This window comes from Bos indicus x Bos taurus, chromosome 15 (genome assembly GCF_003369695.1).
Source record: "Bos indicus x Bos taurus breed Angus x Brahman F1 hybrid chromosome 15, Bos_hybrid_MaternalHap_v2.0, whole genome shotgun sequence".
Classification (NCBI taxonomy): domain Eukaryota; kingdom Metazoa; phylum Chordata; class Mammalia; order Artiodactyla; family Bovidae; genus Bos; species Bos indicus x Bos taurus.
The window spans coordinates 33,930,943-33,950,978 of record NC_040090.1 but is presented as its reverse complement, the minus strand read 5'-3'; the positions used below and the strand labels follow the sequence as shown (position 1 = coordinate 33,950,978).

General features: G+C 40.0%; 1 protein-coding gene across 1 annotated transcript; it reads left to right on the top strand.

Annotated features, from left to right (window-relative positions):
- Window positions 1-12,863: 12,863 nt before the first annotated feature.
- On the top strand, window positions 12,864-13,832 carry LOC113905181 (olfactory receptor 51S1-like). Its single transcript, XM_027562157.1, has one exon. It carries the CDS (start codon window positions 12,864-12,866, stop codon window positions 13,830-13,832), a length of 969 nt encoding a protein of 322 aa, XP_027417958.1.
- Window positions 13,833-20,036: the final 6,204 nt, after the last annotated feature.

Genomic DNA, 20,036 nt, shown 5'->3' with positions numbered 1-20,036 from the left:
GGAAGACAGAGAAAATTTAATGTATGAAGCAAAATTTAATTTAATAGTGGGTGTATGTTAACCCCCAAACTCCTAATTTATCTCTCCCCCAACATTTTTCCCTTTGGTAAACAAATATATATATATATGTATCAGATCAGATGAGTCGCTCAGTCGTGTCCGACTCTTTGTGACCCCATGAATCGCAGCACACCAGACCTCCCTGTCCATCACCAACTCCTGGAGTTCACTCAGACTCATGTTCATGTCCATCGAGTCAGTGATGCCATCCAGCCATCTCATCCTCTGTCGTCCACTTCTCCTCCTGCCCCCAATCCCTCCCAGCATCAGAGTCTTTTCCAATGAGTCAACTCTTTGCATGAGGTGGCCAAAGTACTGGAGTTTCAGCTTTAGCATCATTTCTTCCAAAGAAATCCCAGGGCTGATCTCCTTCACAATGGACTGGTTAGATCTCCTTGCAGTCTAAGGGACTCTCAAGAGTCTTCTCCAACATCACAGTTCAAAGGCATCAATTCTTCGGCGCTCAGCCTTCTTCACAGTCCAACTCTCACATCCATACCTGACCACAGGAAAAACCATACCCTTGACTAGATGAACCTTTGTTGGCAATGTCTCTGCTTTTGAACATGCTGTCTAGGTTAGTCATAACTTTCTTTCCAAGGAGTAAGCGTCTTTTAATTTCATGGCTGCAGTCACCATCTGCAGTGATTTTGGAGCCCAGAAAAATAAAGTCTGACACTGTTTCCCCATCTATTTCCCAAGAGGTGATGGGACCGGACGCCATGATCTTCGTTTTCTGAATGTTAAGCTTTAAGCCAACTTTTTCACTCTCCACTTTCACTTTCATCAAGAGGCTTTTGAGTTCCTCTTCACTTTCTGCCATAAGGTGGTGTCATCTGCATGTCTGAGGTTATTGATATTTCTCCCGGCAATCTTGATTCCAGCTTGTGTTTCTTCCAGTCCAGCGTTTCTCATGATGTACTCTGCATATAAGTTAAATAAACAGGGTGACAATATACAGCCTTGACGTACTCCTTTTCCTATTTGGAACCAATCTGTTGTTCCATGTCCAGTTCTAACTGTTGCTCCCTGACCTGCATACAAATTTCTCAAGAGACAGGTCAGGTGGTCTGGTATTCCAATCTCTTTCAGAATTTTGCACAGTTTATTGTGATCCACACAGTCAAAGGCTTTGGCATAGTCAATAAAGCAGAAATAGATACTTTTCTGGAACTCTCTTGCTTTTTCTATGATCCAGAGGATGTTGGCAATTTGATCTCTGGTTCCTCTGCCTTTTCGAAAACCAGCTTGAACATCAGGAAGTTCATGGTTCACATATTGCTGAAGCCTGGCTTGGAGAATTTTGAGCATTACTTTACCAGCGTGTGAGATGAGTGCAATTGTGCAGTAGTTTGAGCATTCTTTGCATTGTCTTTCTTTGGGATTGGAATGAAAACTGACCTTTTCCAGTCCTGTGGCCACTGCTGAGTTTTCCAAATTTGCTGGCATATTGAGTGCAGCACTTTCACAACATCATCTTTCAGGATTTGGAATAGTTCAACTGGAATTCTGTCACCTCCACTAGCTTTGTTCATAGTGATGCTTTCTAAGGCCCACTTGACTTCACATTCCAGGATATCTTGCTTTAGGTCAGTGATCACACCATTGTGATTATCTGGGTCGTGAAGATCTTTTTTGTACATTTTTTCTGTGTATCCTTGCCATCTCTTCTTAATATCTTCTGCTTCTGTTAGGTCCATACCATTTCTATCCTTTATCAAGCTCATCTTTGCATGAAACATTCCTTTGGTATCTCTGATTTTCTTGAAGAGATCCCTAGTCTTTCCCATTCTGTTGTTTTCCTCTATTTCTTTGCATTGATCTCTGAAGAAGGCTTCTTATCTCTTCTTGCTATTCTTTGGAACTCTGCATTCAGATGTTTATATCTTTCCTTTTCTCCTTTGCTTTTCACTTCTCTTCTTTTCACAGCTATTTGTAAGGCCTCCCCAGACAGCCATTTTGCTTTTTTGCATTTCTTTTCTATGGGAATGATCTTGATCCTTGTCTCCTGTACAATGTCATGAACCTCATCCCATAGTATCCAGGAATGGTTTAATTCTGTCCCTTCCTCCAACCTATTAGGTGAGAGTCACTTATCACATTAGAAAATAGTTATCCTGAACATTAGGAAGACCAGAGTACAGAGGTATGGGACCATTTCTATGGTTTAGAGATGAGAGAAGAGACAACCCTGGATCCCAAAGGCATGAAAGTATAGGGAATGGCACATTGAATTGAACAGGGAACCTATTACAGGACTGGCTATGGGACTGTGGGTGTTCTGAGGAGGTAAAACTGACTTTATCAAGGTCCTAGTTCCAATCCCCAGGGATTAAAAAAAAGCTTCAGTCCGGAGAGTTTGAGGGCAGCCTCCAGGTCCAATAGATCATACCTACTGGAATTTTCTGGAAGAAAATTAGAGGAAGGATGCAGTAACTTGAGTCTAGAAGAAATTTAGTTGTACCTTGGGGATAAAGACATTAACGTACAATATCTTCAAGAGGAGTAAAAGTAACAAGGATGAGCCAGTATAAACCCATAAGCTGGAATCTGGTTACCCAGGTCTGCCTTAAGGATTATAGGAACAAAAACATCCCTGAAAGTCCTCAGGTAGGGGAGGAGCAGTGGGTGGCATGACACACATGAGTCCCTAGGTTCTTTACAGAGATTTGGGCTAATTATGTCCAAGGTGTGAAGGAAAAGCCACAAGCTGGTGTGGGGAGTGGGAGTGTCTGATACTTGATCCACCAGACAACAGGACATTTGTGAAGAATGAGAAATGGCAGAGAGAATGAGAAAGGGCAAATATAGGGAAGAGAGTGTAAAAGAGTGAGCCCAAATGACTTGATTTGGGCCAGAGGAGGGGGATCCAGTCAAACTCACTGCTGTATTTCAGAGAGATCTGACTTTATGTGTAGCAGAGTGAGTGTGGTTGGGGACGAGCATCAAACCATAACAAGGATAAAAGGTCATTCAACAGCCCTCTTTGAATGGATTATTTGAATTGATTCAGCCCTTAGCCTGAAGTTACAAAGCAAAGTAAGTTATCTTTGTAGAGATGGAATCTGTACAGCCATTAGCACCCTGTGGTACTCCACTGAGCTCATGGCAATTAGTAAAAACAAAGACAAGCAACAAATCCAGAAGGTGCCCCTATGGACTAAACCTGGGATACTCTCTGGGGCTCATTATCTGCTCTTTGAAAAAAAAAAGCTTGGGAGAGGTTGTAAACTGCCAAAGAGCAGAAAGGCCAGGACAAAATAGGGCATCAGAACCTAGTGGGTCTATGAGCTCAGAGTTAGTGTGAGGTGGGAAGAGACTTGTTTTACAGGCTGTGAGAGCAGGACTTGATGCTGGGGATGGAAGGATTCTTCCATTCCAGCTACAGTTCAAAAGTTATCATGATACTTCCTCTAGACAGAACCACAGACCCTTAACTAACTACAGCATTCTCAGGATCCCCATGGGGCTCTGGCAACAACAGACTGGACACTTGTGCTCTACTTTCCTGTACCCCACATGCCACCCACTCCTCCAGAAGCTGTACAACAAGGACAGTATAAAGAATACATCTGAGGCCATCCAATAGAACCCCAAAGTGTGTGAGGGTCACTGGGAGGACCAAGTGAGTGAACTGCACAAAGGGAGAAGCAGGTGTGAAAAAGGACCATAAGGCTCGAGGTAAGAGTGATAAAGTAAATGGGGAGAGGGTAGTAACTGGGGAGATGAAACAAGAATGAGGAAAGCAGAAGGAGAAATAGGTGTGAAAGTTACTGTTTCTGAGCCTGAGAGGGCAAAAAGAAGATAGCTTAAAGAATTTGACCACTTGTAGAAAGTCACTTTCATATTTGGAGCATGGAAATGTAGATTTGGGTTGGAGAATTGGAATGGAACAGTAGAAAGGTTAGAAAAGCACAATGGCATTTATAAGGAGCTATGGGCTCAGAATCTGGACAATGAGAGCAATTTTTATATAAGCAGACTGTAAAACAGCTCATGGAATTCAACAAATATATTTCATGTATAATGGAAAGATACCATTATTATAGGAGTGAAAAACATAAAAGATGATATGTCTTTATACAGCTCACAGAGTAGCAGGAAGGCATGGAAAGTGTTATAATAGTGCACTAGTTTATGCTAGAGGGATGAGTAAAGTTAAGAGAATAATAAGTGATTTGTTTGCAGTGAGTAATATATTAACATTAGCAGGTCTATGGGAACTGGTAGCAGATGAGTTCTTGTAAGAATAAATTGTTTCCTGAGATGGATAATGGAATGAAGATAGAAATCACTGTCCATGCATAGACATGGATTCTGAACCAGCATGCAGTATTCAGGATTGGGTTAAAGTCTTGGAGACTAGGCATAAAGGACTCTAACAGTTACCACCATACTTTAGAGATAGGAAGTCACTTGAAGCAGACTTTGAAGACCAAATATATCACTGAGAGATGTCTTAAAATTAATATAGTATAGTTCTTAAAATGTATAACCCACAAGGACCTACTATACAACACAGGAAACTCTGCTCAATATTATTTGGCAGGCTGGATGGGAGGGGAGTTTGGGGAGAATGGATACCTGTACAGGTATGGCTGAGTCTCTTTGCTATCCACCTGAAACTATCACAACATTGTTAATCAGCTATACTCCAATAGAAACTAAAAAGTTATTGCAAAAATTAATGTGGTATAGTTCTAAGCTTACTGGTGGCCAAAATCTGGATGGTGGAGCTTGGGGAATCTTGAAAATTCAGTAGTAGTATCTACTATTCCCTATATGTGGGCTGGCTTTCTGCCTACCTTACACTCCTGATAAGATTTGCAGGGGTCCTTTTCCCCAGATTCTTCAGAGCAAAGCTAAATCCCATGGGTGTCCTCATAAAGACATAGTGTGAGAAAGAATCTGAATATAGTCTGAATATACGGAGTAGCAGAACTGATCCCCGCCTTCTATTCCAACTAGCCACAGATTTGAGACCAAAAACAGAGAGCTTATTACTAAAAGTTAGACCCTATAATTTACCAAATCATTTTTGTTCCCTGGACTGTTTTATTTCTCAATCCCACATGTGACACCCTTTTTAAAATGTTTCTTATATGCCTAGGTCTCTTGCATATTCAAATTTCATAACGTATCTGATTTGATCTCTTACTTTGTCATACGGATATACCACCAGCCTCCAGCAGATTCATTAGTTCTTGGCCCTGAAAATATCTCTTTCAGTACAGTCAAGGTTAATATGGAGACAAAGGGAGGTCTCTCAGGAAATGGAGGGACAATCATCACCTTGGAGAAAAGTCCAATCCCTTAGCCATTTCTTCCTACTGTGATTTATCCCCTGTTACCTAACTTAACAGTTTCTCAAATTGGCCACTTCTAATTCTGTAGCATTCATCTGCAACTGAAGACCCTGTCTGACATAAATTTTTCAATACTGGCCTGGTAAGTAGCAAGGAGAATTTTACTGAGAACCCTATAGCCAGTCTTGGTCTGGATGCAACTGTAAATTGAGAAGATTTGTTCATAATACTCTGCCATCTCTGTATGGCTGTGCCAATCTCTCCATTGGGCCAGCCTCAAATCTCCCCTATAACCAAATATCCCATACTCTATCTCTTTAGTAGCCTGCTGCTGCTGCTGCTGCTGCCAAGTCGCTCCAGTCATGTCCAACTCTGTGCGACCCTATAGACAGCAGCCCATCAGGCTCCACTGTCCCTGGGATTTTCCAGGCAAGAACACTGGAGCGGGTTGCCATGTCCTTCTCCAATGCATGAAAGTGAAAAGTAAAAGTGAAGTCACTCAGTCGTGTCCGACTCTTAGTGACCCCATGGACTGCAGCCTACCAGGCTCCTCCGTCCATGGGATTTTCCAGGCAAAAGTACTGGAGTGGGGTGCCATTGCCTTCTCCGTTAGTAGCCTGAGCCACTTGTATTTCAAATGGCAGGGAACTAAGCTGGTAATGAGTGAAACTTGTCCTCTCCCAGAAAACATCGTTAAGTATTTATACACGTCTTTTGTTGATAATGTCCCCACTTTCAGTTTTGAATCACAGAAATAAATCTATAGAAAGCAAGATTTCAGTATGAGAAAAATGGAACTTATACTTGTCTTTGTAGTAATCTATCAGATATTTGAAGTAAAATATGGATAAAAAATGCCCTAAGTAAAATATTTATAAAAATGAGTGATGTGAGATGTGATTATTAGATACGTGTTTATGACACTGCATTTCTGATGGGTGCAGATGTTTGTTGTGTGCTGCATACTAAGGGAAGTTTCTGAACATCTGAGGAATATGTGTATGTGAAGAGGTAGACTTACTCATTGTCTGCAGATGTGTTTATGGAAAATGATTGAGTCTTTGTATTTACTTGGCTCTGATGGTGTAAAGCAGCAAAAGATTGGTTAAGGGCACTTGCCATTCACAATCTGTGGAGATGAGTGTATGTATGATAACAATATACTAATATGTGGATGTACGGGTACTTTTGTTCCACATGTATTTTCATGTGAATATGTGTATACATATCAGTACATATTCAGAAGTGCTTCCATCTTAGGGAATGAGCATTTTGTATATCTCTTCATTGTTGAGTGTTTGCATGAGTATGCATTACATTTTGTTTAAATATCTGCTAATTTAATATGCATCAGCCTCAAAAATACCTCTGTCCATGAATAAACTTTTTTTTACATGAGTATATGAAAGTGTATGTGTTTCCGTATATCAGTATGAATAAACATGTATGAGTGCATATGTATATGTCTGTGTTATGTGTGGGCATGCACATTGATTACCAGATGTGAGTGTCCTTTTGTGTGTGAATAGTGTAAATGGGAGATGATATAAGTGCTTCTTGTATACTTGCTAGGTATGTATGAGAAGACTTTCACAATTCTGAAAAGTTCAGCTGGTAAAGAATTCGCCTGCAATATGGGAGACCTGGGTTCAACCCCTGGGTTGGAAAGATCCCCTGGAGAAGGGAACAGCTTCCCACTCCAGTATTCTGGCCTGGAGAATTCCATGGACTATATATAAAGTCCATGGGGTGGCAAAGAGTCGAACACGACTGAGCAACTTTCACTTACTTTCATTCCTCAGTGGATTTGAAAATATGGTGACTTAAATATCCCCACAACAGAAACATGTCCCAAGCATATTTCTACCTTACATCTATCAAGTGTTACCCATTACCTGAACTGTTTTAATGAACAGGGATGTTCCGTAAAATGTATGGTATATATCAGGAAGCTTCATTCTCCTGATTGCAAGCTGTGATACTTGGAAGCTCCATCTAGTGGATAGAGAGGCAGAGAACCCAAGAAACAGGAAGGGAAGGTGTGAACTAGAAATAGGTTGGGAAGAAAGCACTCCACTGCAGGAAAGAATAACATTTTGGAGAAACTTAGTTCTGCATGAGGAGTGGATAGGAAGATTTTGAGAAAGGTGATAATTATGGAATAATAAAATCAAGTGGGCATTTCAGAAACAGTGATCAAATCCAGAAGAAAATTTAGAGAAACAGAATTGCAGAAGTGCAAAATAGTAGTATAAGACTTATGAATCAAATTTATTTGCAGCTTAATATAAACTATTAATAGAAGGGCTCCGTAGGTGGCACAGTGGTAAAGAATTCACCTGTCAATGCAGGAGACACTAGAGATGTGGGTTTGATCCCTTAGTTGTGAAGATCCCCTGGAGGAGGAAATGACAGAAGCCTACTCCAGTATTCCTGCCTGTAAAATTCCATGGACAAAGGAGCCTGGTAGGCTACAGTCCATGGGGTCGCAGAGTTGGACACGATTGAGTACACTGAACACCCACAAGTAAGTTAGAAACTGGAATTGCTATAATGAATAAAATAACCAGATTATCTTGAGGAAGTAAGAGTTCATTGAGAAGGAAAGCATAGAAAGAAATATTAATAACTGAGAATGTTGGGAATACCAGACCACCTGACCTGCCTCTTGAGAAACCTATATGCAGGTCAGGAAGCAACAGTTAGAACTGGACATGGAACAACAAACTGGTTCCAGATAGAAAAAGGAGTACGTCAAGGCTGTATATTGTCACCCTGCTTATTTAACTTCTATGCAGAGTACATCATGAGAAATGCTGGGCTGGAAGAAGCACAAGCTGGAATCAAGATTACCAGGAGAAATATCAATAACCACAGATATGCAGATGACACCACCCTTATGGCAGAAAGTGAAGAGGAACTAAAGAGCCTCTTGATAAAAATGAGAGAGGAGAGTGAAAAAGTCGGCTTAAAGTTCAACATTCAGAAAACGAAGATCATGGCATCTGATCCAGTCACTTCATGGGAAATAGATGGGGAAACAGTGGAAACAGTGTCAGACTTTATTTGTGGGGGCTCCAAAATCACTGCAGATGGTAATTGCAGTTCTGAAATTAAAAGATGCTTACTCCTTGGAAGGAAAGTTATGACCAACCTAGATAGTATATTCAAAAGCAGAGACATTACTTTACCAACAAAGGTCCATCTAGTCAAGGCTATGGTTTTCCCAGTAGTCATGTATGGATGTGAGAGTTGGACTGTGAAGAAAGCTGAGCACCGAAGAATTGATGCTTTTGAACTGTGGTGTTGTAGAAGACTCTTAAGAGTCCCCTGGACTGCAAGGAGATCCAACCAGTCCATTCTAAAGGAGATCAGTCCTGTGTGTTCTTTGGAAGGACTGATGCTGAAGCTGAAACTCCAGTACTTTGGCCACTTCATGCAAAGAGTTGACTCATTGGAAAAGACTCTGATGGTGGGAGAGATTGGGGGCAGGAGGAGAAGTGGACGACAGAGGATGAGATGGCTGGATGGCATCACTGACCTGACTGATGGACATGAGTTTGAGTGAAGTCCGGGAGTTGGTGATAGACAGGGAGGCCTGGCATGCTGCAATTCATGGGGTCACAAAGAATCGGATACGACTGAGCAACTCAACTGAACTGAACTGAGCATGTTAGAGACTGTATTAGGAAATGTGCCAGAGTGTGACAGGAGAGGGTAAGTAACCTATCCCGGATCCTGGGAGAAAAGGTGGTCTCCAGGGTTCCAGGGGAGAGAGGAACAGTATCTGTGTTGGAACTTCATGATATATATGAGGCATGATGATAGAGAGAGAGAAGAAAATTGCACTTATGTATTGTATTTTTAAAGGTGTGAAAGTCAGTGACATACCTGAGGAGTCCCAGTAGGGCTGGAAGGCTAAAACGGATGAGTAGAAATAGAATTGGATTAAACAGTAAACGTTGTTTGGGGCCAGATAGTAAAGCAGTTTTGGACTCTGTTTTAAAGCAGGAGAAAACCAGATGGATTTGAGGAAAGACATCACAGCCACATTATCAGACAGCAAATTGGAAATAACACTGTGGGATTTGTATGGTGGAAGGATTAAAAAGAAGAATTGGTAGTAGGGAAACCAATGGAGATAATGCAAATATAAGCCTCAGCAAAGACCACAACATTGTTGATGAGTGAATGAATTGGATTAGGGAGAAATACTTGATATGAAACAATGGAGCTTGCCGAGTAATTGACACTCATTTGATAAAAGAATCTATCTGAAAAAATAAAATATTAGGCTTAAGGCCAAAGTCATCTTTGAATTCCTATCCTCCATCCAGTATTAGTCCCTTTTCCACAGCTGTTACTACTCTAATCAAATCAATTGAATGCAAATCCTTCCACAGCTTCTAGGCATTTAAGTACAAATGTAGCTATCAGGGAGACAGAGTACTTTAAGAGGGTTTTAAACTGATGCCATTGTATAGAAATCACTATACATTTTTTAACTCAACAATATATTTTCTTTCTTAACTATTAAGATTATTACTCACCATGACCATCTCCCTGATTAATTAGTTATCGGAACTAATTAATTGAAGAATTATAAAGAACTCTGCTTTTTTTCCTTTTGCAAACAAAAATCTTTTTTATGCCTCCTTATGCATATGAGAGTCGTTCTGTCTGGTTAGTATATCAAAAACTAGAACTGCCAAATAAAGTTCTTATTTTAGTGAGTTCTGCCAAATTGCTCCCAAAAGGGCTACACAGTTTTATAGTCTTGCAGCCTTGATTAAGAGCCAGGCCCTTAATCTTTTCCAGAATATAATTTTATCAGATTTTATGATTTATTCCATGTGATGGGTAAGAAAAGTTTTATTATTTTGAAAATGTGTGTTATTTTTGTAACCATTGGAACTGATTTTATTGTACATTTGTTCAGTATTTGTATTTATTTTTATAAGAAAAAAATCATATTTTGCCAAATTTGATGTTAGATTACTCATCTCTCTTATTTGTAGTTTTTAAATGTATTTCAAATTCTAAACTTCATTCAGTAATGTAAGCTGCAAATATTGTTCCATTTAGGGACACTCTGTTCCATTGTTCCCCTAATCTTTTAACCTCATATAAAATACCATGGTTATATTAGATTTTGTTGTTGTTGTTGTTGTGGAATTTTTTATTTTAAGATGAATCATGACATCTAACCTCTTGAAATTTTAAGTTGGTAACTGTATGCACAATGTTGTACAGAAGATTTCCAGAACCTGTCGTCTTGCATAACTGAAACTTTTTATTCATTAAACAGAATTTTGCCCCTCTCCCAGCAACCACCGTTCTCCTCTTTGTTTCTATGAGTTTGACTACTTATATACTTCGTATAAGTGGACTCGTGCAGTATTTGTCCTTCTGTGACAGGCTTATTTCACTTAGCATACTGTCTCCAGGTCCATCCATGTTGTTGTATATAGCAAGTCATCCTTCATTCTTAAGGCTGAATAGCCTTCCTTGTGGGCTTCCCTAATGACCCAGTGGTTAAAAAAAAAATCTGCCTGCTATGCAGGAGACACAGGGTTCCATCCCTGCATCAAGAAAATCCCCTGGAGAAGGAAATGGTTAACTGCTCCAATATTCTTGCCTGGGAAAACCCATGGACAGAGGAACCTGGCAGGCTACAGTCCACGGGGTCGCAAAAAGTCAGACACAACTCAGTGACTAAATAACAACAATGGAAACAGCCTTCCTTGCGTGTTTACCATATTTTCTTTATTCATTTATCCACTGATTGACATTTAGGTTGTTTCCAATATATTGACTATTGTGAATAGTGCTCCAAGGAACATGGGGATGCAGATATCCTTTGAGATTCTGATCTCAATATTTTTGAATGTATACCCCAAAACAGATTTATGGATCATTTAGCAATTTCATTTCTAATTTTTTGAGGAACACTGTACTGTTTTCCTTGGTGACTGCACCATTTCACATTCCCAGTAACAGTGTACAGGGTTTTCAATTTCTTCATATACTTACCAACTCCTATCTTTTTTTAAAAAATTATAGTCATCTTAACAAGTGTGAGGTTATTATATAATTAAGATTTTATTTACATTTCCTTGATTATTACTGATGTTGAGTATCTTTTCATGTACCTGTTGACCGTTTGTATGTAATCTTGGGAGACTCATTTCCCGTTTTTAAAATGGAGTTATTCCTTTTTTTCTGTTGAGCTGTAGAAACTATGTATTTTAGATATCAGATATATCAGATATATGGTTTAAAAATACCCTCTTCCATTTTATAGGTTACCTTTCTACCCCACTGATTGTTTCCTTCACTACACGGGAGTTTTTCAGTTAACGTAATGCCGCTTTTCAATTTTGCTTTTGTCACATGTGCTTTCAGTGTCATACTCAAGAAATTATCACCAATTCCTATGTCATGAAGCTTCCCCCTTATATTTTCATCTAGTAGTTCCAGGTCTTACGTTTAAATCTCTAAACCTTTGTGAGTTGATTTTTGTTTGTAGTATAAAAACCAAGTACAATTTAATATTTTGTATCTGAATACATTTGTTAAGATCTGATTTGGATTATTTGAATTTAAAATGCTTATGACATCTAAGTAGAGATTTGGGTGAGTAAATATAGAATGATCTGGGGATATATTTATGATTCATCAATTTATAAAATTTAGTTGAAGTCCGGAGGAATGTCCCTGAGGAAAAAGGAAATAGCCAAATAAAGATTCTCAAAAATACCAGTGTATAAATTGGATGGGAAAGGGCATGGAGAACTAAGAATATAATTTCTGAGAGGTAGAATTAAAAAGAAAAGAAGTGTTTCATAAGAGCCAAAGCTCATTGAGAAATACATCAGTTTAGGAAATTTAAGTGCCCCTAGATTTAGTAACAAAGGAGTAATGGATGACTAATGAGAGCAGTTAAAGTGAATTGAAATGTGTGTTGAGGCAGCACAGAAGTCAGATTGCCTGGGCCTGGGAGGAGTAGAATACATGTTTAGGGACTTCCCTGGTGTCCAGTGGCTAACACTCCATACTCACAATGCAGGGAGCCTGGGGTTCAATCCCTGGTCAGAGAACTAGATCCCACACGCTGCAACTAAGATCCTGCATAGCCGAATGTATTTAAAAAAGAAAAAAAGAAAACGTGCTCATAGGAGTATAGACCCCCCTTATGGGTGTTTTCCGTTAAAGGAGGGAGCAAATTAGGAAAAAAGCTACAGTGAAAAACAGAGTTGAGGAAAATGGGAAAATAATTTAAAGAGAGAATCAGAGCTTTGTGGACAGCTATAGAAAACGCTCCAAGGCAAGGGATGACTGTGGCATAGATACTAGAATGAGTATGTGTATGTGTGCCTGGGGCAGGAGAGGGAGGGCCAGGCAGTTTTAGAAAGCCTTATGCAAATGTGTCATAAGGTTAAATAAATCTTTCTAATCCGTTTTCAGTTTCCAGAGTTCAAAGTGGGATCCTGAAGTATGTCAACATTCCTCACCCACTCAACTCTGAATGCCAGCACTTCGATGGCCCCCACCTTCCTGTTGGTGGGCCTGCCAGGCCTATCAGCTGTACCTTCCTGGTGGGCAGTACCCCTCATCACTGTCTACCTTCTGTCTGCCCTGGGCAATGGTGCTATCCTCTGGATCATTGCCCTGGAGCCCACATTGCACCGCCCAATGTACTTCTTCCTCTTCCTGCTCAGCGTGTCTGATGTTGGCTTGTCCACAGCCCTGATGCCCACCCTGCTGGGTCTTGCCTTTGCAAATACTCATGCTGTCTCTGCCTCTGCCTGCCTCCTCCAGATGTTCTTTGTCCATGTCTTTTCTGTCATGGAGTCCTCTGTCTTACTCGCCATGGCCTTGGATCGGGCACTGGCCATTTGCTTCCCTCTCCACTACCCAACACTCCTCACCAATGGTGTCATCAGCAAGATCTGTGTGGCCATTGCTTTCCGATGCCTGGGTCTCCACCTGCCCCTGCCATTCCTCCTGGCCCACATGCCTTACTGCCGTCCACAGGTCCTGACCCATTCTTACTGCTTGCACCCGGATATAGCCCGTTTGGCCTGCCCTGGAGGTGGGGGAGCAGTCTATAGCCTCTTTGTGGTCCTGTCTGCCATGGGCTTGGATCCTCTGCTTATTTTATTCTCCTATGGCCTAATTGGCAGGGTGTTGCAAGGTTTGGGATCCAGTGAGAATCGCTGGAAGGCTGGCCAAACCTGTGCTGCCCACTTCTCTGCTGTGCTTCTCTTCTATGTGCCAATGGTCCTCCTGGCTCTCATTGATCATCTCAGGATGCCAATCCCTCAGCCTGCCCGTACTCTTCTCTCCTATGTCCACTTCCTGCTTCCCCCATTGATAAACCCTATTCTCTATAGTGTCAAGATGAAGGAGATTAGAGAGAGAATCCACAAGAGATTGAAGCCCAGGAAGGTGGGTTGTGCTTAGTGAGAAGGATGTGTCCTCCATATTTGTTGGTTACCTGACACAAAGGTTTCCATGACTGAGAACTCAGTTTATCATGCATAAAATGTCATTCAGGTACACAAAAGTCCATGTACATGGATGTACATTTCTGTCCCTTGAAGTGTTCATGTGCATATTGATGAAAGTTTATGAGCCCTAGAGAAGGGGAGTGGTCTATTGTGAGCCCCTATTAACATCACATCCATGGCCCAGAAACAGTCAGAATCTAAGTCTTGTCACAACCATTCAGGTTGTTAGGAGTGTACGTTTTCTGCATGTCCACCAGAATTCCGTTACCATTATTCTCAAATTTTCATCAATTTTATTAGTGATGAATTTTACTTTACATCAGATTTTCCTAATAGAAACAGTGTCTTTCACATATCTGTAGGCTATTTTGTTTCTTCCTCTATGAATAGTCTCTTTAAATAGCCTTCATCCATTTTTCTACTGGATTGTTTATGGTTTTAAAAACAAATGTGCAAGAAATCCTTCATATAAAATCCTTTTTATACCTTTGCCAATATAATATTTGCCTTTTTCATTATTTAAGCAACCAAATCTCAAGTAAATACAGTTTTACATGATCAAATCCACTTTTATATATCTTTATAATATTTGTTTTTCATGTGTTGCTTTTAAAACAAGTGTCTTTAACTTGTTCTGCACATATTCTCTTAAGCCTGTTTTAAAAGAACTGTTATAATGACTTTTCTTTCTAAGTCCAATTTTATGTTAACAAGGTAATTATGTACTCGTAGTAGCATCATCTATTACATACATTCTCTTTTTCTCACTGAAATAAAAAACTATGTATGTCATATTTTTGGATTCCCTGGTGGGTCAGATGGTAAAGAATCTACCTGTAGTGCAGGTGAGCTGGTTCGATCCCTGGATTGGGAATATTCCCTGGTAAAGGGAATGGCAACCCACTCCAGGATTCTTGCCTAGAGAATCCCATGAATAGAGGAGCTTAGAAGACTATAGTCCATGGGGTCGCAAAGACTCAGACATGACTGACTAAGCAGCATATATGTCATATTTTAGGTGTGTGTATGGATATGGACTTTGCTTTAGAAATCTTCTTATGGAGTATGATATATATATGTGAAAAAGCTGGCTTAAAACTCAACATTCAAAAAAATGAAGATCTTGGCATCTGGTCCCTTCACTTCTTGGCAAATAGATGGGGAAACAATGGAAACAGTGAGAGACTTTCTTTTCTTGGGCTCCAAAATCACTGCAGATGTGACTGCAGCTATGAAATTATAAGACGCTTGCTCTTTGGAAGAAAAGCTATGGCAAACCTAAACAGCATATTACAAAGCAGAGACACCACTTTGCCGACAAGGGTCTATATAGTCAAAGCTATTGTTTTTCCAGTATCATGTATGGATGTGAGAGTTGGACCATAAAGAAGGCTGAGCACTAAAAAATGAATGCTTTCAAACCGTGGTGCTAGAGAAGACTCTTGAGAGTCCCTCAGACAGCAAAGGAGGTCAAACCAGTCAATTTTAAAGGAAATCAACCCTGAATATTCCTTGGAAGGACTGATGCTGAAGCTCCAGTACTTTGGCCACCTGATGCAAAGAGCTGACTCTTTGAAAAAGACTCTGATACTGAGAAAGGGATGACAGAGGATGAGATGGTTGGATGGCATTATCAACTCAATGGACATGAGTTTGAGCAAACTCTAGGAGTTGGTGATGGACAGGGAGGCCTGGTGTGCTGCAGTCCATGGGGTCACAGAGTCGGACAAACCTGAGCAACTGAACAACAATATATATATATATGTGTCATATATGTTCACATATCACTGATCTATTAGACCAGCCTCATAGTGTGATTTGGTTAATATGTGGTGTAAAGTGATCCTCTTTCAAAAGCAATTAAAAACTCTGAAATTCTAACAAGAACTACATTTTTAGTAGATTAAATATAAACAAATCAGCATTCATGATTAATTTCCACATCCAACAATTTATGTATTTCATTTATTAAGAACATTTCTACACTTTTCAATAAAATTATTCACTTTATTTAAGTCTATTTCTATGTAGTTTTTAAAATGTATGATTGTGTTGCTATTATAAATAAAACATTACCCCATTTCTCTGTGTGTGTGTGTGTGTGTGTGCTCAGTCATACTCAAGGACTATAGCCTGCCAGGCTTCTCTCTCCATGGGTTTCCCCAGGCAGGAATACTGGAGTGGGTTGTCATTTCCTTCTCCAGGGGATCTTCCCCACCCAGGAATCAAACCCATGTCTCTCGAGTCTCCTCCATTGGCAGGCAGGTTCTTTACCACTAGCACCACCTAGGAAGCCCTTAATATGTCATCACCTTGGGTAGTAAGGGGGAAAACTTTCTGTGGCCTGCACGGGGATTGAACCCAGGACCTCGGTGTTAATAGCACCAAACTCTAATCAACTGAGATAACCGGCCATTTCTATCTCCACATATATATTGCTAGATTTAGAAAAACATTTTTTTATCTTGCATTAGTATGTACTTTACCAAATTATCACAAAATTTTAGGACCATTTAAAAATTTTTGTATTTTATTTGTATTTATTAATAGCATTCATAAGTAAAAATAGATGATAGGTAATGTTCCCCTAATATTCATATAAATTATTTTATTTTCTTATTTTATTAAATTCATTGGAATCTCCAACCTGTTATGAAAGTTTAAGAGTGAACAAAAAATGTTGTTTCTCATTTTATTTAAATGGCATTAGTGTTTCACTTACTGGCACTGCTAGATGGTTGACTGCTAGATCTTTGAATAAACTTTATAACACTTAAATAGTTCATTTATGTTGCATTTTTAAAAAATTTTTAATAAGCTTACTTAATGAATCCTATCGGAGAAGGCAATGGCATCCCACTCCAGTACTCTTTCCTAGAAAATGGATGGAGGAAATGAAAATGCTCCTCCTGCCATGAATGGAGGAGCCTGGTAGGCTGCAGTCCATGGGGTTGCTAAGAGTCAGACACAACTGAGCGACTTCACTTTCACTTTTCACTTTCATGCATTGGAGGAGGAAATGGCAACCCACTCCAGTGTTCTTGCCTGGAGAATCCCAGGGACGGGGGAGCCTGGTGCGCTGCCGTTTATGGGGTCGCACAAAGTTGGACGCGACTGAATCGACTTAGCAGCAGCAGTAGTAGCAATGAATCCTATTAAATGCATTTTCAGCATTCACTAACACAATAATAATTCTCTACTTTAATATGTTGAGCAGTTGAAACATCCTTGTTACTTGTGATTACAGAAGAACACATTTTAAATGAAAAGTGAAAAAATCAAATTTTCAGATCAAATCCATTTAGTAACAAGATAAGAATACACAGTGATATATTAGAACATATTTTAGGAATACAGAAACAGTTTATAGCCTCATATTTTATCAAACTATTCTTTAAGATATACTATATATTCTCTTAGTAAACTAATTAGATGTCAGTCTCTCAATTTCATGGGGAAGGCAATGGCACCCCACTCCAGTACTCTCGCCTGGAAAATCCCGTGGACGGAGGAGCCTGGTAGGCTACAGTCCATGGGGTCACAAAGAGTTGGGCACAACTGAGCGACTTCACTTTCACGTTTCACTTTCATACATTGGAGAAGGAAATGGCAACCCACTCCAGTATTCTTGCCTGGAAAGTCCCAGGGACAGAGGAGCCTGGTGGGCTGCCATCTCTGGGGTCGCACAGAGTCAGACACGACTGATACGACCTAGCAGCAGCAGCAGCAGCAGCTCTCAATTTCATGAATGAGAATACTGAGGGTGAGATTTTAAGAATGCCCCAGGTCTATAAAATTAGTTACTAAACAGAATTTATTTTCAGATTTGCCTTAATTCAAAACCCTTGCTACAAAATACTCTTTTAAAATTATTGAATGGAGAAATAGCTTGGTCTTGAAGAACAATGATGAGGTCTCTGAGAAACTTTTTTTTTTTTCCCCCAAAGCCCATTCTTTCCTCCTCCCTGGAACACCAACCTCCATCTTCCCATTTCTTTACCGAGAGTAGAATGTTGGATATAAAGAATGTGGAGTCACATTGGCCTGGCTGAGTCCTCAGTCCATTATTCCTGAGTGATTTGGCACTAGCTGTTCCATGTTTGTAAAATAGGTGCAATAAGGATTTCATGCAGTCCAGTCTCTTTATCATAGTGTCTGAACATATAAAATATTCAATAAATGATAGTTTTGTGGAATTAATCATGGAAATTAAAATAACTATATTTAAACTTCGTATGAATATTTAATCTGAATAAAGAACTTTACAGTTGGAAGTTTCTTTAAGTTCCTACCACCTCATTGTATACACGAAACTACTGAAAGCATTTGAATGGCCTTTTGTAACTTGGTGGTAGATGAGCTAAATGCAGAATCACTGACTGCCTCCATGTTTTTATTACTTTACTAAGAGATGGATAGAACAGGCTTTGGACTCTGTGGGAGAGGGAGAGGGTGGGAAGATTTGGGAGAATGGCATTGAAACATGTGAAATGTCATGTATGAAACGAGATGCCAGTCCAGGTTCAAGCACGATGCTGGATGCTTGGGGCTGGTGCACTGGGACGACCCAGAGGGATGGTATGGGGAGGGAGGAGGGAGGAGGGTTCAGGATGGGGAACACATGTTTTAAAATTATTAAATTAAAAAGAAAAAGAAAAAAAAGAGATGGGACGGAGAAGGCAATGGCACCCCACTCCAGTACTCTTGCCTGAAAAATCCCATGGATGGAGGAGCCTGGTAGGCTGCAGTCCATGGGGTGGCTAAGAGTTGGACACAACTGAGCAACTTCACTTTCACTTTTCACTTTCACGCATTGGAGAAGGAAATGGCAACCCACTCCAGTGTTCTTGCCTGGAGAATCCCAGGGATGGCAGAGCCTGGTGGGCTGCCGTCTATGGAGTCGCACAGTCGGACACGACTGAAGCAACTTAGAGAGAGAGAGAAGAGATGGGAGCAAAGAGCTCTTCATTTCACAGCAGGGCCTCAACTGCTGTCCCCTGGCTCTCACTCTCTCCTCACCACTGGCCACACCCACATCAATCCTGTAACATCTTTGGTTTTCAGGGCTCACTATTCCTGTTCATAGCACCGTTCTCTCTCTGAAAATCATTCCACACCAACCTGAATGATAAGTTTCAGGAAGAACTTAAATGTTCTTTGTCCTCTCAACAGCACATATGGGGATAGAGATATTAATAACTTCTGGAACCATAATTTGTTCTCTAATGTTTATTACACTTCTTATGCTAGCCATTTTACCCACACCCTTCCATTTAGACGATTCTTTTAGTTCAAATTGAGATACACCTGCCAAGCATATACAATGGATGAAGTATGTCATCTTGAAGAGACTTTTAAATTTGAATCATTCATAACTCTTTCCTTGTGTAAATTCACAAGGCATCAATGAGAGAGACGTATGAATGTTGATGATGTATATAGGTCTCCATCTTTTGTGCCCCAAGGATTTCCTCCTATACTTTCCCTCCAAATTGGCTTTGGCAAAAGACACACTCTCTAGGTTTCCTTTTCACATTATCCCAGGAAAGTATTTTGTATTTTTCAGTCATTAATGTACACACCAACCACCTAGAATCTTGTTAAAAGACAGATTCTGACTTAGTAGGCTTGAAGAAGGATGAGATCCTATGATTCTTATTATTTCCCAGATGCTGCTGAGGCATATCAGTGCACCACCCTTTGGTTAGCAAGGAAGAAAACTTACTTAGACAAACCTAATCACATTGGAAAGGATTTAATGTAAATCACAAGGAGGAATCAAATGCCAAGAGGCAAATATAAAGATGCTAAATGGTCTAGAACCTTGCAGAATTCTCCCAATTATAGTTGAACTCCTACTTACAAGCTTCTCTGAGGTTAGATGTCTTCTTTACTCTTTTACCTGAGGATAGATGGCCTCAGTCTCCCCCAACAACAACAACAGGATCACTACCTACTTTATAAATTGTAAGCCTCTTCTTCCTTAATATCAGAAGCTGTGGTGTGTGATATCCATGATAGATATTAATTGATTACTTAATTAATTAACTAATTAAGGACTCTAAAGTAAATGGAAGCAGCTCCTATTTGAAAGAAACATTGTCCTACTCCTGAGACAATTTGATGTAGAGAAAATGGAACTTCCACCTTTGCCTCA

Bases quoted from the DNA above. Each gene is read 5' to 3' on its own strand.
- LOC113905181 (XM_027562157.1), top strand. From the start codon at position 12,864: ATGTCAACATTCCTCACCCACTCAACTCTGAATGCCAGCACTTCGATG.